The 13,890-nt window shown below is 36.9% G+C and overlaps 1 protein-coding gene across 1 annotated transcript in view; it reads left to right on the top strand.

The window, feature by feature from the left end:
* Positions 1–13,890, top strand: part of LOC121869641 (probable cytosolic oligopeptidase A) — a 196,242-nt gene that overhangs the window by 91,768 nt on the left and 90,584 nt on the right. The window contains exon 9 of the mRNA XM_042371157.1: positions 7,023–7,229. Coding sequence (XP_042227091.1) covers positions 7,023–7,229 — 207 coding nt within the window. The remainder of the gene's footprint in view (positions 1–7,022; positions 7,230–13,890) is intronic.

Raw genomic sequence — 13,890 nt, 5'->3', positions numbered from 1 at the left:
AAGTGAGGAACTCGTAAAGTGAATAACATAACATATGGGATTAATTGAAATGGAGTCCGGGCCGATCCCCAAACTCCACTTTTTGACGACACACAACTATGTTGTAGTAAAAATTTTATCTTAACTTTTTGATGGTATGAAAAAACAAGTAATATAGAAGAGGTTAGGTTAGGAAAGATAAAGGTTAACATAGGAAAAATAAAGGTAAGGTTAGAAAACTAAAAATTAGGTGTAACTTACGGTAGTAGAAGAGATGGGTCGGCATACGGGGATGGAGGCTGGTTCCGAGGCAGAGGGCAGATTACTGGCCCTCAGGTGAATCACCATTACTAGGTGAATCATCATCACTGTCACTTACAGTTGTCAGGGCTTCCCTGACAAATCCCTCAAAGTCAACTTCACTGTCACTATCACTGGCTTGGGCTGGCTGTGGTGGGTTGCGGGCGAAGAAATCTGTTATGCTTTGCTGACGGCTGGCGTTGATGTTGTCGTGATACACCTTGATGTACGGCTCCATAGCCTGCACCAGCCGGGTATGGAAGACTTCATAGCGGTCATCGTCATTGTCGCGGGAAAGGAAGGACTTCATCTTCTCTGCACACTCCATGGCACCCTTAATATCACTATGACTTAAATTGTGTTCTTCGGAGACTGACGCACCTTCTTCCTCCTCTTCACTGACGTGTTCTTCTTCCAACATCTCGTCGGCAGTCACTTCAGGATCTCTGATCACCTCCAGGATGTCGTCGTTGGTGGTCTCGGAGAAGCCTGGAACTGTAACAGTCTGCGCAGCTTCTCTGGCAAGGTCCACTGCTACTGCAACATTCTGAACCTCACCAGTCACAGATTGACTCCTCCTCTCACCTGGTATTCCATGCAACACATGTCTCCATGCGTGACGAATTGTAGCAATAGACAGCTGATCCCATGACTCCACCAAGAAGTCCACAGCTTTCTTGATGTTAAATACTCTCCAGAATTGTTTGAAGAGTATTTTTTGCTGTTCTAACTGTTGATCCTCATCTTCTTCGCTCTTGCTATCGGTGGTGGTGTCACTCAGGTTACGCAACTCTTCCCTGGTGTTGGTGTAGTCGTTCAGGAGCTGGAATTTTTTTGTTGAGAATGCAGCTTTCACATTGCAAATCAACTCCTGGTCCATGGGCTGGATTAAAGACGTAGTGTTGGGAGGAAGGAAGACCACTTTTACGTTGGGGTGACGATCTAACAGTAGGGGCGAGTGTCCTGGTGCGTTGTCCAGCAGCAACAAAATATTAAATGGGACATTCTGTCGCTCACAGAATTTCTTTACATCGGGAACAAAACAGTCATCAAACCAGGAGAGGGACAGTGTAGAGAACATCCATGCCTTACGTGCGGTCAGCCAGTGGACATTTAGCTTGGTCATGTCCATGCTCTTGTAGGCGTGCGGCTTGCGGGCTGTGTGGATCACCGATAACTTGAGCTTACAGGTACCGGAGGCATTGGTGGTAAACAGGACGGTGATGCGTTCCTTCTGCATTTTCCGGCCCCGAATCCTGCTGGCATTCTTCACAACGAAGGACTTGGAAGGTAGTTTTTTCCAGAAAAGACCAGATTCGTCCATGTTAAACACCTGGTCGTCACTGTACTGTCCTTCCTCCATAATCTCACGTAAAAACGGAGGAAATTCCCGAGCCGCAGCACGATCAGCACTCGCTTCTTCACCACCAATGTTTATATTGGTGATCTTGTTCCGGATCTTAAACCTCTGTAACCACCCAGAGGAAGCATTAAAGGGTTTGGGCTCTGAAGTTCCCATCTTTCGTGCCACTGCTATGTACAGTTCACGTGCGTAGTCCTTAACAGAGCGCGTGTCGACCACCATGTTCCGTCGCGCCTGACGCACCAAGTACCTCGCAAGTAATTTTTCTGTCTTGAGAAGCACCTGGTTGTGAAAATACTTGATCATAGAAGCACCTGTAGACTTTGTGATCTTCATGTGCTCCTTTATCTTGGCTGAATCCTTCTTTATAGTCCGTATCGTAGATTCGTTCACGCCATGCTGGCGCGCCAAATCAACCTGCCTTGTTCCTTTCTCCAACTCTTGGATGATGCTATACTTCACCTCGTAGCTTACAACCTGGTCTTCGGTTTGTTTGCTGGGTCCAGCAGGTAAGGAAAGGTTTTCTAGTGGGGAACCATGAAAGCAATTTTACTTAAACAATGGATGCGCCAAGCACACGGAGTGGCCTTTGAGTATTTAAAATCACAAGCAGGTCAAGCGTCGTTTTCCTCCCTCCCTCCTCCGGTAATGCCATAACACTTTTGCCACCACAGCCAGCAGCAGAGGGGGATGCATGGCCAATCACAGGTCTGATACGCCATATGACGTCAGTGATAACGCGAACAAAGACAACACACTGCGCGAACTCTACCGCTACCGCTGCCTAAGTGAGGGAGAGGGCAGCTGGCGGTGGGGCGACCAAAATAGCGTCATACGACAAAGGCCCGTAATGTAGTTCACGTATCGTAATGGAAGCACGGAGGTTCTGCGCGCACCGCGTTAACGTGGAAACGTGGAATGCGGGACCGCGTAAATTGAGGGTTAACTGTATTGTATGTGTACAGCTAGAGAAATATTTATGTTTGCACAGCAATTATAAATAGACTCAGAGCAGAAAAATCCAGCGTTACCCAAGTGGTTGGTCTTACCACGCACCAACCATGTGAGGATGTGGCTAAACATGATGCAATCTTACATAACGCCTGGAGCCTTTGTACCCAGGCCTGGGTGATTTTCTCGCCGTGTTCTCTGATTTTCAGTAATTGCTTTATATTATTATTTATCTTTTTATACATATACAGGTAGTTCTGCTATAACGCGATAGTAGTGTTCTTGTAAAACATCGTGTTATAGAAATTCGTGTAATAGAAATAACAGGGCTTATGGAGAAAATAGAGTTAGGTGCAGATTACTCCAAATAAAAAAATTTCGTGATTAGCCTAACACAAAGGATAGCACAGTCTAAATAAATGTTACATTCATATCTAATAATGAAATCATACATAAATGTTACACTTTACCTTGAAAAATATGAATATAACATGATGGGGGAGGTGATGTTGAGGCTGAGGAGTCATGAAACATCAGCTTTTCTTCAAGTGTTATAGCCTTTCTTTTACGATCAGCAAATCGATCACCAGAGTGCTTCCCAGAGATATTCTTCTTTTCCATAGTCACAAAATTGGAGAAACAGTAATCAGAATTCACTGAGGACATAAAAACTTCACCTGTTTCAAACAGTGTGGGTAAACAGAAGGCGGTCTAAAACGCTATGTATTTTTTTTTTCTCTTATTTAATACTTACATTTTCATATACTGTACAGGTATACTGTATACATAAATATTACATAAATTATTTCTGCAATTCTTCACAAACAAAACCGTAAATCAATTGAACATGTGATGTCGAACGTGAACTGTAAACACTGCATAACCCAGCGCCAAGCCACAATGTGATACACTTTAAACGCTACTTATTTTGTTTTCTCTATTTAAAATTTTACAATTTACATATACTGTACAGGTATTTCTTCACAAACAAAACACAAATCAATTGAACAAGTGATGTCGAACGTGAACTGTAAACATTGGCAAGCCACAACACTGTACAGTACACTTTAACACTTTAAACTCGTTTTAGTTTTTCTCTTTTATTTAAATTTACAATATATATATATATATATATATATATATATATATATATATATATATATATATATATATATATATATATATATATATATATATATATATATAATTATAATTACATATTCATATTATGCTAGGCCACAAAACATAAAAGCGTTTGAGTCCCCAGTAGAGATGTCCGTTCTCTATCCACTCCAGGATGTCCGTTTTCTTTTTGTGTACTTCGCTCAGGGACTCAAGTATTTCTGTATATGACACAGGATGATAAAGGAATTTGAATTTATTTGTTTATTTATTTATATATAATATACGTAATATATTAAATATACTGTAATATATTAAATATACTGCAAGTATTTTCTTTAATTTATATATATACGTGTTTGAAAGGCTACATTTATGGTGATCGATTAGGACCAAACTCGAATCCATGACGTGACTTCTGTTCATTATTTATATCCTAAATTTACCACTGTAGGTAGTTTCAAGAATTAATGCAGTCATTTACTGAATATTCTTTGCAAAAAATAAATTTTAAATGAAATATTTATAAGAGAGTATTATGATCAGTAAATATACAGATATGCATTACTGACCACCTCGAACACAAGGATGACTAAAATAGCCTGGCCGGTCAGATCAGGGACACTTTCCTTTCTTGTCACTGGCAAATGGGGGTGGGGGGATGATAATAGCAGCTGTGTTTATTACGGTATGTTAGACTGGTTTATAATACATTTTTCTTATTTTAATATACGGTAATCTTCATTTTAATCCAACAAGCGTAAGTTTCAGTATAAAATAATTAGTTAATGTAGGACCTTGTAGGTGGTTTAACTGTATACATAAATATTACATAAATTATTTCTGCAATTCTTCACAAACAAAACACATAACTCAATTGAACATGTGATGTCGAGACGTGAACTGAAGCCACAACAACCGTTCGAGTGGAATCGCGTTAGAAACAAGCGAGTTCGCGTTTCAAAAATATCGTTCCTCAATTCTAAATCGCGTTGAGCAAATTCGCGTTGTCAAACCGCGTTATAACGAAGGGTCAAGGCTTACCTGGGGCTCCTCTCGGAGCAGCCAGGTCAACATTATGTTGGCCCATACCAACTCCCTCTGAACCCTCCTCCCCACCGAATATCAACAAGTTCACGCCAGAAGTTACTATTTCATTTAGGAAAGAAATGGAACCAGTGTTAAACAGAGGTGAACAGTGGTGAACAGTGCTTAAGTCAGTGAGAACAACTCAACAGTAACAGTGGTACCCAAGTTGACCTTTCACAGTGGTCAGGTACCCAGTGATACTGACCTATGAGACCCAACTACCAGCGATGTGTTAATCCGTCTCTGATAGGAAGGCCTGGAACCACACCTCACTCATAACACATCATCTGTGAGGGAATTACTACACCACGTGAGGCCCCTCATAACACCATCTGTGAGGGAATTACTACACCACGTGAGGCCCCTCATAACACCATCTGTGAGGGAACTACTACACCACGTGAGGTCCCTCCTAACACCATCTGGGAGGGAGTTACTACACTACGTTTTTGCTGTTCAACACCTACATTAATCTGTATGTTCACTGTATGTTCCTTTACCTTTCTCTAATGAAGGCTTTTGTTAAACCACCAATGTATGTAATAAGTCATTTATGTCCAATGTATATTTTCAGCCTTCGGGCTGCAGAACTTTTTCAATAAACCGTTAATTATTATTATTATTATTATTATTAACTCACTGTACTGTAGTACATTTGGCATAGGCTGACATAGGTTTTACTGTATTATGTGTCTGAGGTGTGTCTGTAGGTGTGAGCGTAATCATGGAATTAATCTTGATTTAGCAAACTAGTTCACTAAATCGAGCGAAAAGCAACTGAAAAATTTCCTCCGTTCGAGATTTTGTTATATCGGATTCCTTTAAATCAAGGGTATACTGTATCTCCTTACTGCACACCGTCAAGCAAGAAAATAAAGCAGAAATATAAAGCAAGCATAGTGAGTCTTAAATAAGCAATGTAAAACATAAATTGAGACTTATTTACCTGTGTTGAGGATGGTAGACAGTGTAGGGTAGCAAGTTTGTCTCTACCACTCTTTGCTGGCCCATAACCACTCTTATTTTGCCATATTATATCTTATTACTCCACATTACATCACAGGAAGTTGCCCAGCACAAGAGGAACTATCACTGGGATGTTTAGGTATGATTGAGTAACACACTAAGTCAGAAATAAAGAAAAAAACATGAAGTCAGAGACACATAGTAAGTGTAAACAAGAGCAAAGATGGCAGGAATGAGTCAGAGGCAGTGTGCAGAGCTCTCTGGTGGCAAGTATTCGCACCACGCCAGCTCTGCTGATCGTCCGATCTCCGGCGTATCAACGAAACTTGTAGGATATTTCACCTATATGTAATCATCGGTTAAATGAATCGGCTGTCAATGGGACATCTGTTATATGGGGTTACCTGTATCATGTTTATTCCCTTTTTGTTTTTGACACTGATTTTTTTATTTTTTATTTTTTTTCTTCATTCTCTATGAATGATGTGTGTGCATGTAGCAGAAGGAAAAAAAATTGTAGAGAGTTATGTACAGGCAGTGACTATTATACGATGGATCAACATACGCTCAATCAGTTTTATGATGTAAAAAAAATGAACACCATTTACCTCTATACGATGTCTACTACCCGAATGCTTTTCCTGCATTGTCACTTCTATGAAAAAGTGATATGCATTAACTTGCAATATTCATATATATATATATCATGACACAATATCAGAATGGCATAATGTATGCGACCCATGTGGAAGGTTCTGCCTGTCCCAGGTGATTGCCAGGCTAAGCAGTTGAATTGTCACATTGCTCAGAGGATTGATTGGCCACAGAACAAAGATGCCCTGACCGCACATGAGAGGTGATGACAGGTCCCATATGACTTTTGTCGTGGTCACAGACACTTAAAAATTTATTGCATGCACAAGAGGGTTAAGGGGATCAAAGAAATAGTAACCCACAAATTTAATTTTGTGATTCCTCTTCATTTCATTATTGTACTCAATGTATCATGCACAATTTTCATGTTCTTTTACCATTCAAAACCATTTGTGCTTCATATCTTCAACCACCAAGTATGAAACCCCCTACTTGTTCTCATTTACTGGCATGGTCCATGTTGAGTATATATGCTATTGTTTGATATATATTTTTGTAATGCAAAGGCAACTGTGCAGAACATAAGCTTATATGCTCTACTGTATATTTATTTATAGAGTTGTATAAAAAAATTCATACATATATAAAATATTTTCAGCTATGATGAAATGCATCTTCAGGAGTATTTCCCCTTTGAGCATGTCTTTGTCAGCCTTTTGGAATTGTGCTCAGAACTCTTTGGCATTTCCTTTGAGGAGATACCTGGTGATCAAGTATCCAAGTGGCACCCAGATGTTCGCTTCTTCAACATCTTAGACAACTCAGGAGACTATCTCTCATCATTTTATTTAGATCCTTACCAGAGGTGAGTCAACTTTACAGTTAACATAAATGGTAGTGATTTAGAGAACATTTGTTTAGTTTTGGAAGCTTTATTGAAAATTATTGTATTGTATTTTATGTATAATTGTTGCCATAATCTTTAGGGCATTTGGCAGTACATGTACAGGTGTGTGGCATTGTGGCATTGACTTGTGGTCCATAAATGTTTATAGCTTGTAAATGTAACCTTCCTTTTAAAACTTTTGCCAGAATAACAGCATGAAAAAACTGTAAGAATACCGTATATCACGGCCTATAAGACGAAATTTGAACATTAAAAAAATCTGCCCAAAGTTAGGGGGTCGTCTAAACCACCAAGTTTAAAATTCTTACCTCTTAAATATTGTGGTTTAGTGTGTCAAGAGTGGTGATGAAAACATCGTAAGCCACTCACAAGGTCTTACCACTAATTATTTTATACTGAAACTTACGTTTGGCAAGCTGGATTCAAATTAAGATTACCGGTATATTAAAATAATAAAAATGTATTATAAACCTGTCTAACATACCGTAAAAGAGATTTATACCCCTGTAATAAACACAGCTATCATCACACACCCCTCCCCACGCCCCCCCCATTTGCCAGTGAGGAGACAAGAAAGGGAAAGTGACCCGAGATTGGGCTATTTTTAGCCGTGGAGGTGGTCAGTAATGCATACCGGTATCGGTATATTTACTCATAATAATATTTATCTCCTATAAATAATTGATTTAAATTTTATTTTTTTACAAAGAATATTCAGTAAATGAGTGCATTAATTCTTGAAACTATCGACGGTTAATTACAGACGCTCAAGTGACGTCACTAGTGTTTACACTACACCAGCTGGTAATATTTGATGCCATTACTTGAAGTGAATTGGCCTTATTTTAAGTAACTAACTATAAATAAATACAAAAATTAAAAAAAAAGATCAAAACTGAGAAATAATATACTGTATGTATGTTGTGTTGTCAAAGTAAGAGGAACAATTGTGTAAGTACGTAATATTTTTTCACTCAAATCCTAATGAAACACTACTGGAGAACATTCCTTTGTCGCAAAACAGTTTATAAATTAAAGAAAATAATTACAGTGTGTTTAATATATTACAGTATATTATAAATAAATAAATAAAACAAATAATTCGGTAAATCTATTTAAAGTAAATGGAAAATAAGCAAACATGTTATTTACCAAGACCCTTCCGTCTGGCTCAGGGTGAGATGGAGGGGAGATAACAAAGCTATTTATAGCCCATCAGAAGTGACCAGTACCCTAATGCACCATAAATAATTCATTGAACATTCATTTTTTGTACATAGTATATTCAGTATATATATATATATATATATATATATATATATATATATATATATATATATATATATATATATATATATATATATATATATATATATATATATATATATATATATATATATATATATTTGTGTAATAAATGTATGTAGTAAGTACATACTGGTAACCTTTTTCACTCAAATCCTAATGAAACACCACAATTAGAATACGGTGGTTGCTGTTGAATCACATGTTGTATAAATAGTCACACCACCGAGACGAGGGAACACTCCCACCACGCTTCAGTGACGTCACTAGTGTTTACACTACACCAGCGGGTATAATTTGATGACATTACTTGAAGTGAATTGGCCTTATTTTAAAAAATCAAGGATGGTTGGTAAAGGACTACTGAGTCAGTGGGTAAGTGTCACATTTGGGGTACTGGTCTTATACAGCAAATAGAGCTCAAAAGCTACTTTTTAAATGGAAATTTGGGGGGGGCGTCTTATGCACCCCGCCGCCTTATAGGCCGTGATATACGGTATTGAGACCAGAATTAATACACTATAAATAGATTTTTAAGAGAACGATCATCCTTATGTATTTCGATCGTACGCCTGGCAACGGGAGTGAGTGACCACTAATTAGAATGTCATCTGCTCTTGTAACTCGTCTCCTCACTCCCTGCCATATTTCACTGGATTTACTGCTGTTATTAGTGTTCACTAATATAATAATGCATAATAGTGATTAATCATGGCATTGTAGCCAGGTTAAATTCATCACTGTAACCACCAGGCTACTGGGCCAAGCGGTGAGGTGTTATGGTGCTGCAGTTGCAGAGTGTGGGGGGGCATTGCTAGGGAATCAGAATGCCAGCTGATCTTCGTTACTGTGGTGAAACGGAGCGCATGCAAATAGTGACTGTGATAATCTTTCATTTGGCTTTTTTTTACTGATTTGGCAATACAGTATGTTTTTGGGGTATTATTTTTTTTATTCCTCACATTTCCTGGTACAGGTATTGTTTATATTATTTTAAGAAAACTATGGCTACAGGAGGAAAGTTACACAAAAGTTTTTCCTAAATACTGACTGCCATAAGATACGGTACTGTATTTTTTATATCATCGTCTTTATAATTTTAGTACATTCACCATAGGCTAAAGTAGCATTCATATTTTTTTCATTATTATTAAAAAATTAAACAGTAACCATGGCTCCTAAGAAAGTGTTTGGTATCTGTAAAGGTGGTGAGAAGGTTAAGCCTAAGACCTTGTCAGTGAACTAAAAGTAAGTGTAAAGTACTTTGTATACAGTAGACTCGCAACTTACGTGGGGTTTACATTCCTGGGACCCCACGTAAAGTCAAAAACCGCGTAAAGTCAGAAACACTCATAAAAATCCCCTAAATCGCCCTTAAATCACTATACAGTCTCTCCTCGACTTACGGCGGGGTACCGTCCTGACGACCAGGTTGTAAGTCAAAAAGGCGAAAATAATACATAAAAATTCTAAAATGGGTGTCTCTTTTTCTTCTCAGCACCACGAGAACTCTCACTTTTACGCTTGCCAGCCATTTTAAAGGGAATTACAAACGATATTTTTGTTAGTGCACAGAGCGATCGCTAACGTCTGGACTCGAAAATACGTAATGTGAAAAATATTTTATACGAACATCACAGTGTGAACTTTGTATTTATACTTACGTGTATGTGGAATATTGCAGCGTAAACTTTTACTTTCGTAAGTCAGGAAATCAAATTAAAAGTACTGTACTGTACACTACAATGGCCAAAAAACATAAACCAGTAACATAGGCATTTCTTATATATATCAAAACATATTATGGCTATATAGTTACTGTACTGTATCATCATACGCCTGGCAGGACAATCTATTTTGTTTAAGAATGCATGATGATGCATGCGTAAGCGCACCTGCTCTAAGGCCACTTACGTCCGCTACGTCCCGTTCTCTAAACGTTTTTTTTTATCCCCATATATATATATATATATATATATACAGTAGTACCCCGCTTAACGCGGTCAATTGAACCCACAGGGTACCGTGTTAAGTGAAAACCCCGTTAAGTGAACAACAGAACATATGGGATTAATTCCAATAGAGACTGGCCGGACCCCCAAACTCTACTTTTTCCGACACAATACCTATGTTCTAGTAAAAAAAATCTTAATTTTATGATGGTACATGCACATAATTAATACTTAAGAGAAATAGAGAAATACAGTCGCCAAGTTAATGTCCATTCAAATAATGGACTCAACTCCCTCCCCCTCTTCTCACACTACACTCCTGGCTCTTCCCTCTCTGAGAAATTTTGGGGGGAAAACCACTAAATTTTAATAAATAATACCTCAAACTAAAGTTAGGATAATATAATTGACATTGCTGGATTCCTTGTAAGACCAGGAATATTTTGAATATAAATGTCATATATTTTGCACAAAAGATAACATATTTACTCAGAGTAAACATTATATCTAAAATTTGTATGTCTAATGCAAAATCTATGATGTTTATATTCAAAATGATCATCAAATTGTAAGAATTCCAGCAATGTAAATTATATTCTGACCGGGTAATTTGTATGAATTTTATGAGCTAAAACAAATATCTTCAGTTAATAAAAAAAAAAAAATATTCTTCACACCGTAACAGATGGTCGGTCGGTCCCTCCCACCCCCCACCAACCCTCCCTACCAGATGTGTGGGAAAACCAGAATATTTACCCTTTTAGTAATAAATAATACCTCAAACTAAAGTTAGGATAATATAATTGACATTGCTGGATTCCTTGTAAGACCAGGAATATTTTGAATACAAATGTCATATATTTTGCACAAAAAATAACATATTTACTCAGAGTAAACATTATATCTAAAATTTGTATGTCTAATGCAAAATCTATGATGTTTATATTCAAAATGATCATCATATTGTAAGAATTCCAGCAATGTAAATTATATTCTGGCCGGGTAATTTGTATGAATTTTATGAGCTAAAACAGGCAGGCAGGCGGGTGGGGCGAATCTAAAAATAGCATCTCGAGCCAGACACTCTGCGAGTATACGTGGAAAAAACCCGCGTTAAGTGAAAGTTCGGCTCTGGCGAGGCACCGGGTATACGTGAAATCGCGCTAAGCGAAACCGTGTTAAGCGGGGTATTACTGTATATATATATATATATATATATATATATATATATATATATATATATAGTATTACCCCGCCCTACTTGATTTCCTTAACAGTTTTATATATACGGTGCCTCGCCAAGCTAATTTCATAACAAGATCCCACATATCTTGATGATGTCGGCTCAGTATTTTTGGATTTACTGACTGCCTGTTTTAGCTCATAAAATTATACAAATTACCCGCCAGAATATAATTTACATTGCTGGAATTCTTATAATTTGGTGATCATTTGAATATAAACATCATATTTTGCATTAGACATACAAATTTTGAATAAAATTTTCTCCAAATTAACTATGTTATCTTTGTGCAAAATATGACATTTATATTCAAAATATTCTAGTCTTACAAGGAATCCAACAATCAATTATCTAACAGTTTGAGGTATTATTATTAAAATTAGTGGTTATCACACATCTCCTAGGACGGTTGGTGGGGGGTGGGGGGGACCGACGACCATCTGTTACCCTGTGAAGAATTATTTTTTTATTAACTGAAGATATTTGTTTTAGCTCATAAAATTCATACAAATTATCCGGTCTGAATATAATTTACATTGCTGGAATTCTTATAATTTGATGATCATTTGAATATAAACATCATATTTTGCATTAAACATACAAATTTTAGATAAAAATTGTTCTCCAAATTAACTATGTTATCTTTTGTGCAAATATATGACATTTATATTCAAAATATTCCTAGTCTTGCAAGAATCCAGCAATGTCAATTATATTATCCTAACTTCAATCTGAGGTATTATTTAATACTAAATGTTAAAAACCATGGAGGATTGGTGGGGGTGGGGGGGGTTGGGACTGACGTGGTTGGAAGAGGTAAGGTGGGGTACTTGATTGACAGATAGTGTTGTGAAGATTATTTTTTTATTAACTGAAGATATTTGTTTTGTCATAAAATTCATACAAATTACCGGTCAGAATATAATTTACATTGCTGGAATTCTTATAATTTGGTGATCATTTTGAATATAAACATCATATATTTTTCATTAAACATACAAATTTTAGATAAAATTTTCTCTAAGTAACTATATTTATCTTTGTGCAAAAATATATGACATTTATATTCAAAATAATCCTGGTCTTACAGAGAATCAGCAATGTCAATTCTATATCCTAACTAGTTGAGTATTATTTATTAAAATTTAGTAGGTTTTCCCCAAAATTTCTCTGAGGAAGAGCCAGCGAGTGTAGTTAATGAGAGAGGGAGGTTGAGTCCATTATTTGAATGGACATTAACTTGGCAATTGTATTTCTCTTAATATTAATTGTGTGCATGTACCATCATAAAATTAAGATGTTATTTTACTACAACATAGGTATGTGCCTTCAAAAGTGGAGTTGGGTCAGGCGGTTTCTATTGGAATTAATCATATGTTCTGTTGTTCATAGCAGCATTTCATAGCGGGACCCTCTGGGTTCAATTGACGTGTTAAGTGGGGATACAACATATATATATCAGTTAACCCTCACTTCATGAGTTAATGTAACGGAGAATGCGAGAAGCAGCGTAAAATTAAATAACATAACATATGGGATTAATTGAAATGGAGTCAGGCGATCCCCAAACTCCACTTTGACGACACATAACTATGTTGTAGTAAAATAACATCTTAATTATGATAGTATACCTGAAATAAGAAGAAATGAAAATGATAAACTAGGTTAATGTCCATTCAAATAATGGACACGACTCCTCTCACACTACACTTTCCCTCTCTGAAATTTTGGGGAAACAGGTATAGTAATAAATAATACCTCAAACTAAAGTTAGGATAATATAATTGACATTGCTGGATTCCCTGTAAGACCAGGAATATTTTGAATATAAATGTCATATATTTTTCACAAAAGACTAATACTTACTCATATTAACATTTTTTTCTAAAAATTTTATGTCAATAAAATATATGATGTTTATATTCAAATGATCACCAAATTGTAAATTCCAACAATGTAAATTATATTCTGGTCAGATTGTATAGATTTTATGAGCTAAAACAAATATCTTCAGTTAATAAAAAAAAAATATTCTTCCGACTATCTGTCAATCAAAGTACCCCACCTTGCCTCCTCCTCTCTCTTCCAACAGCGGTCAGTCCCAACCCTCCCCCCCACC

The sequence above is a fragment of the Homarus americanus genome, unplaced genomic scaffold (genome assembly GCF_018991925.1).
Source record: "Homarus americanus isolate GMGI-L3 unplaced genomic scaffold, GMGI_Hamer_2.0 scaffold32583, whole genome shotgun sequence".
Taxonomy (NCBI): domain Eukaryota; kingdom Metazoa; phylum Arthropoda; class Malacostraca; order Decapoda; family Nephropidae; genus Homarus; species Homarus americanus.
Note: the sequence above shows the minus strand (reverse complement) of the source record. Positions and strands in the feature narration are given on the sequence as shown.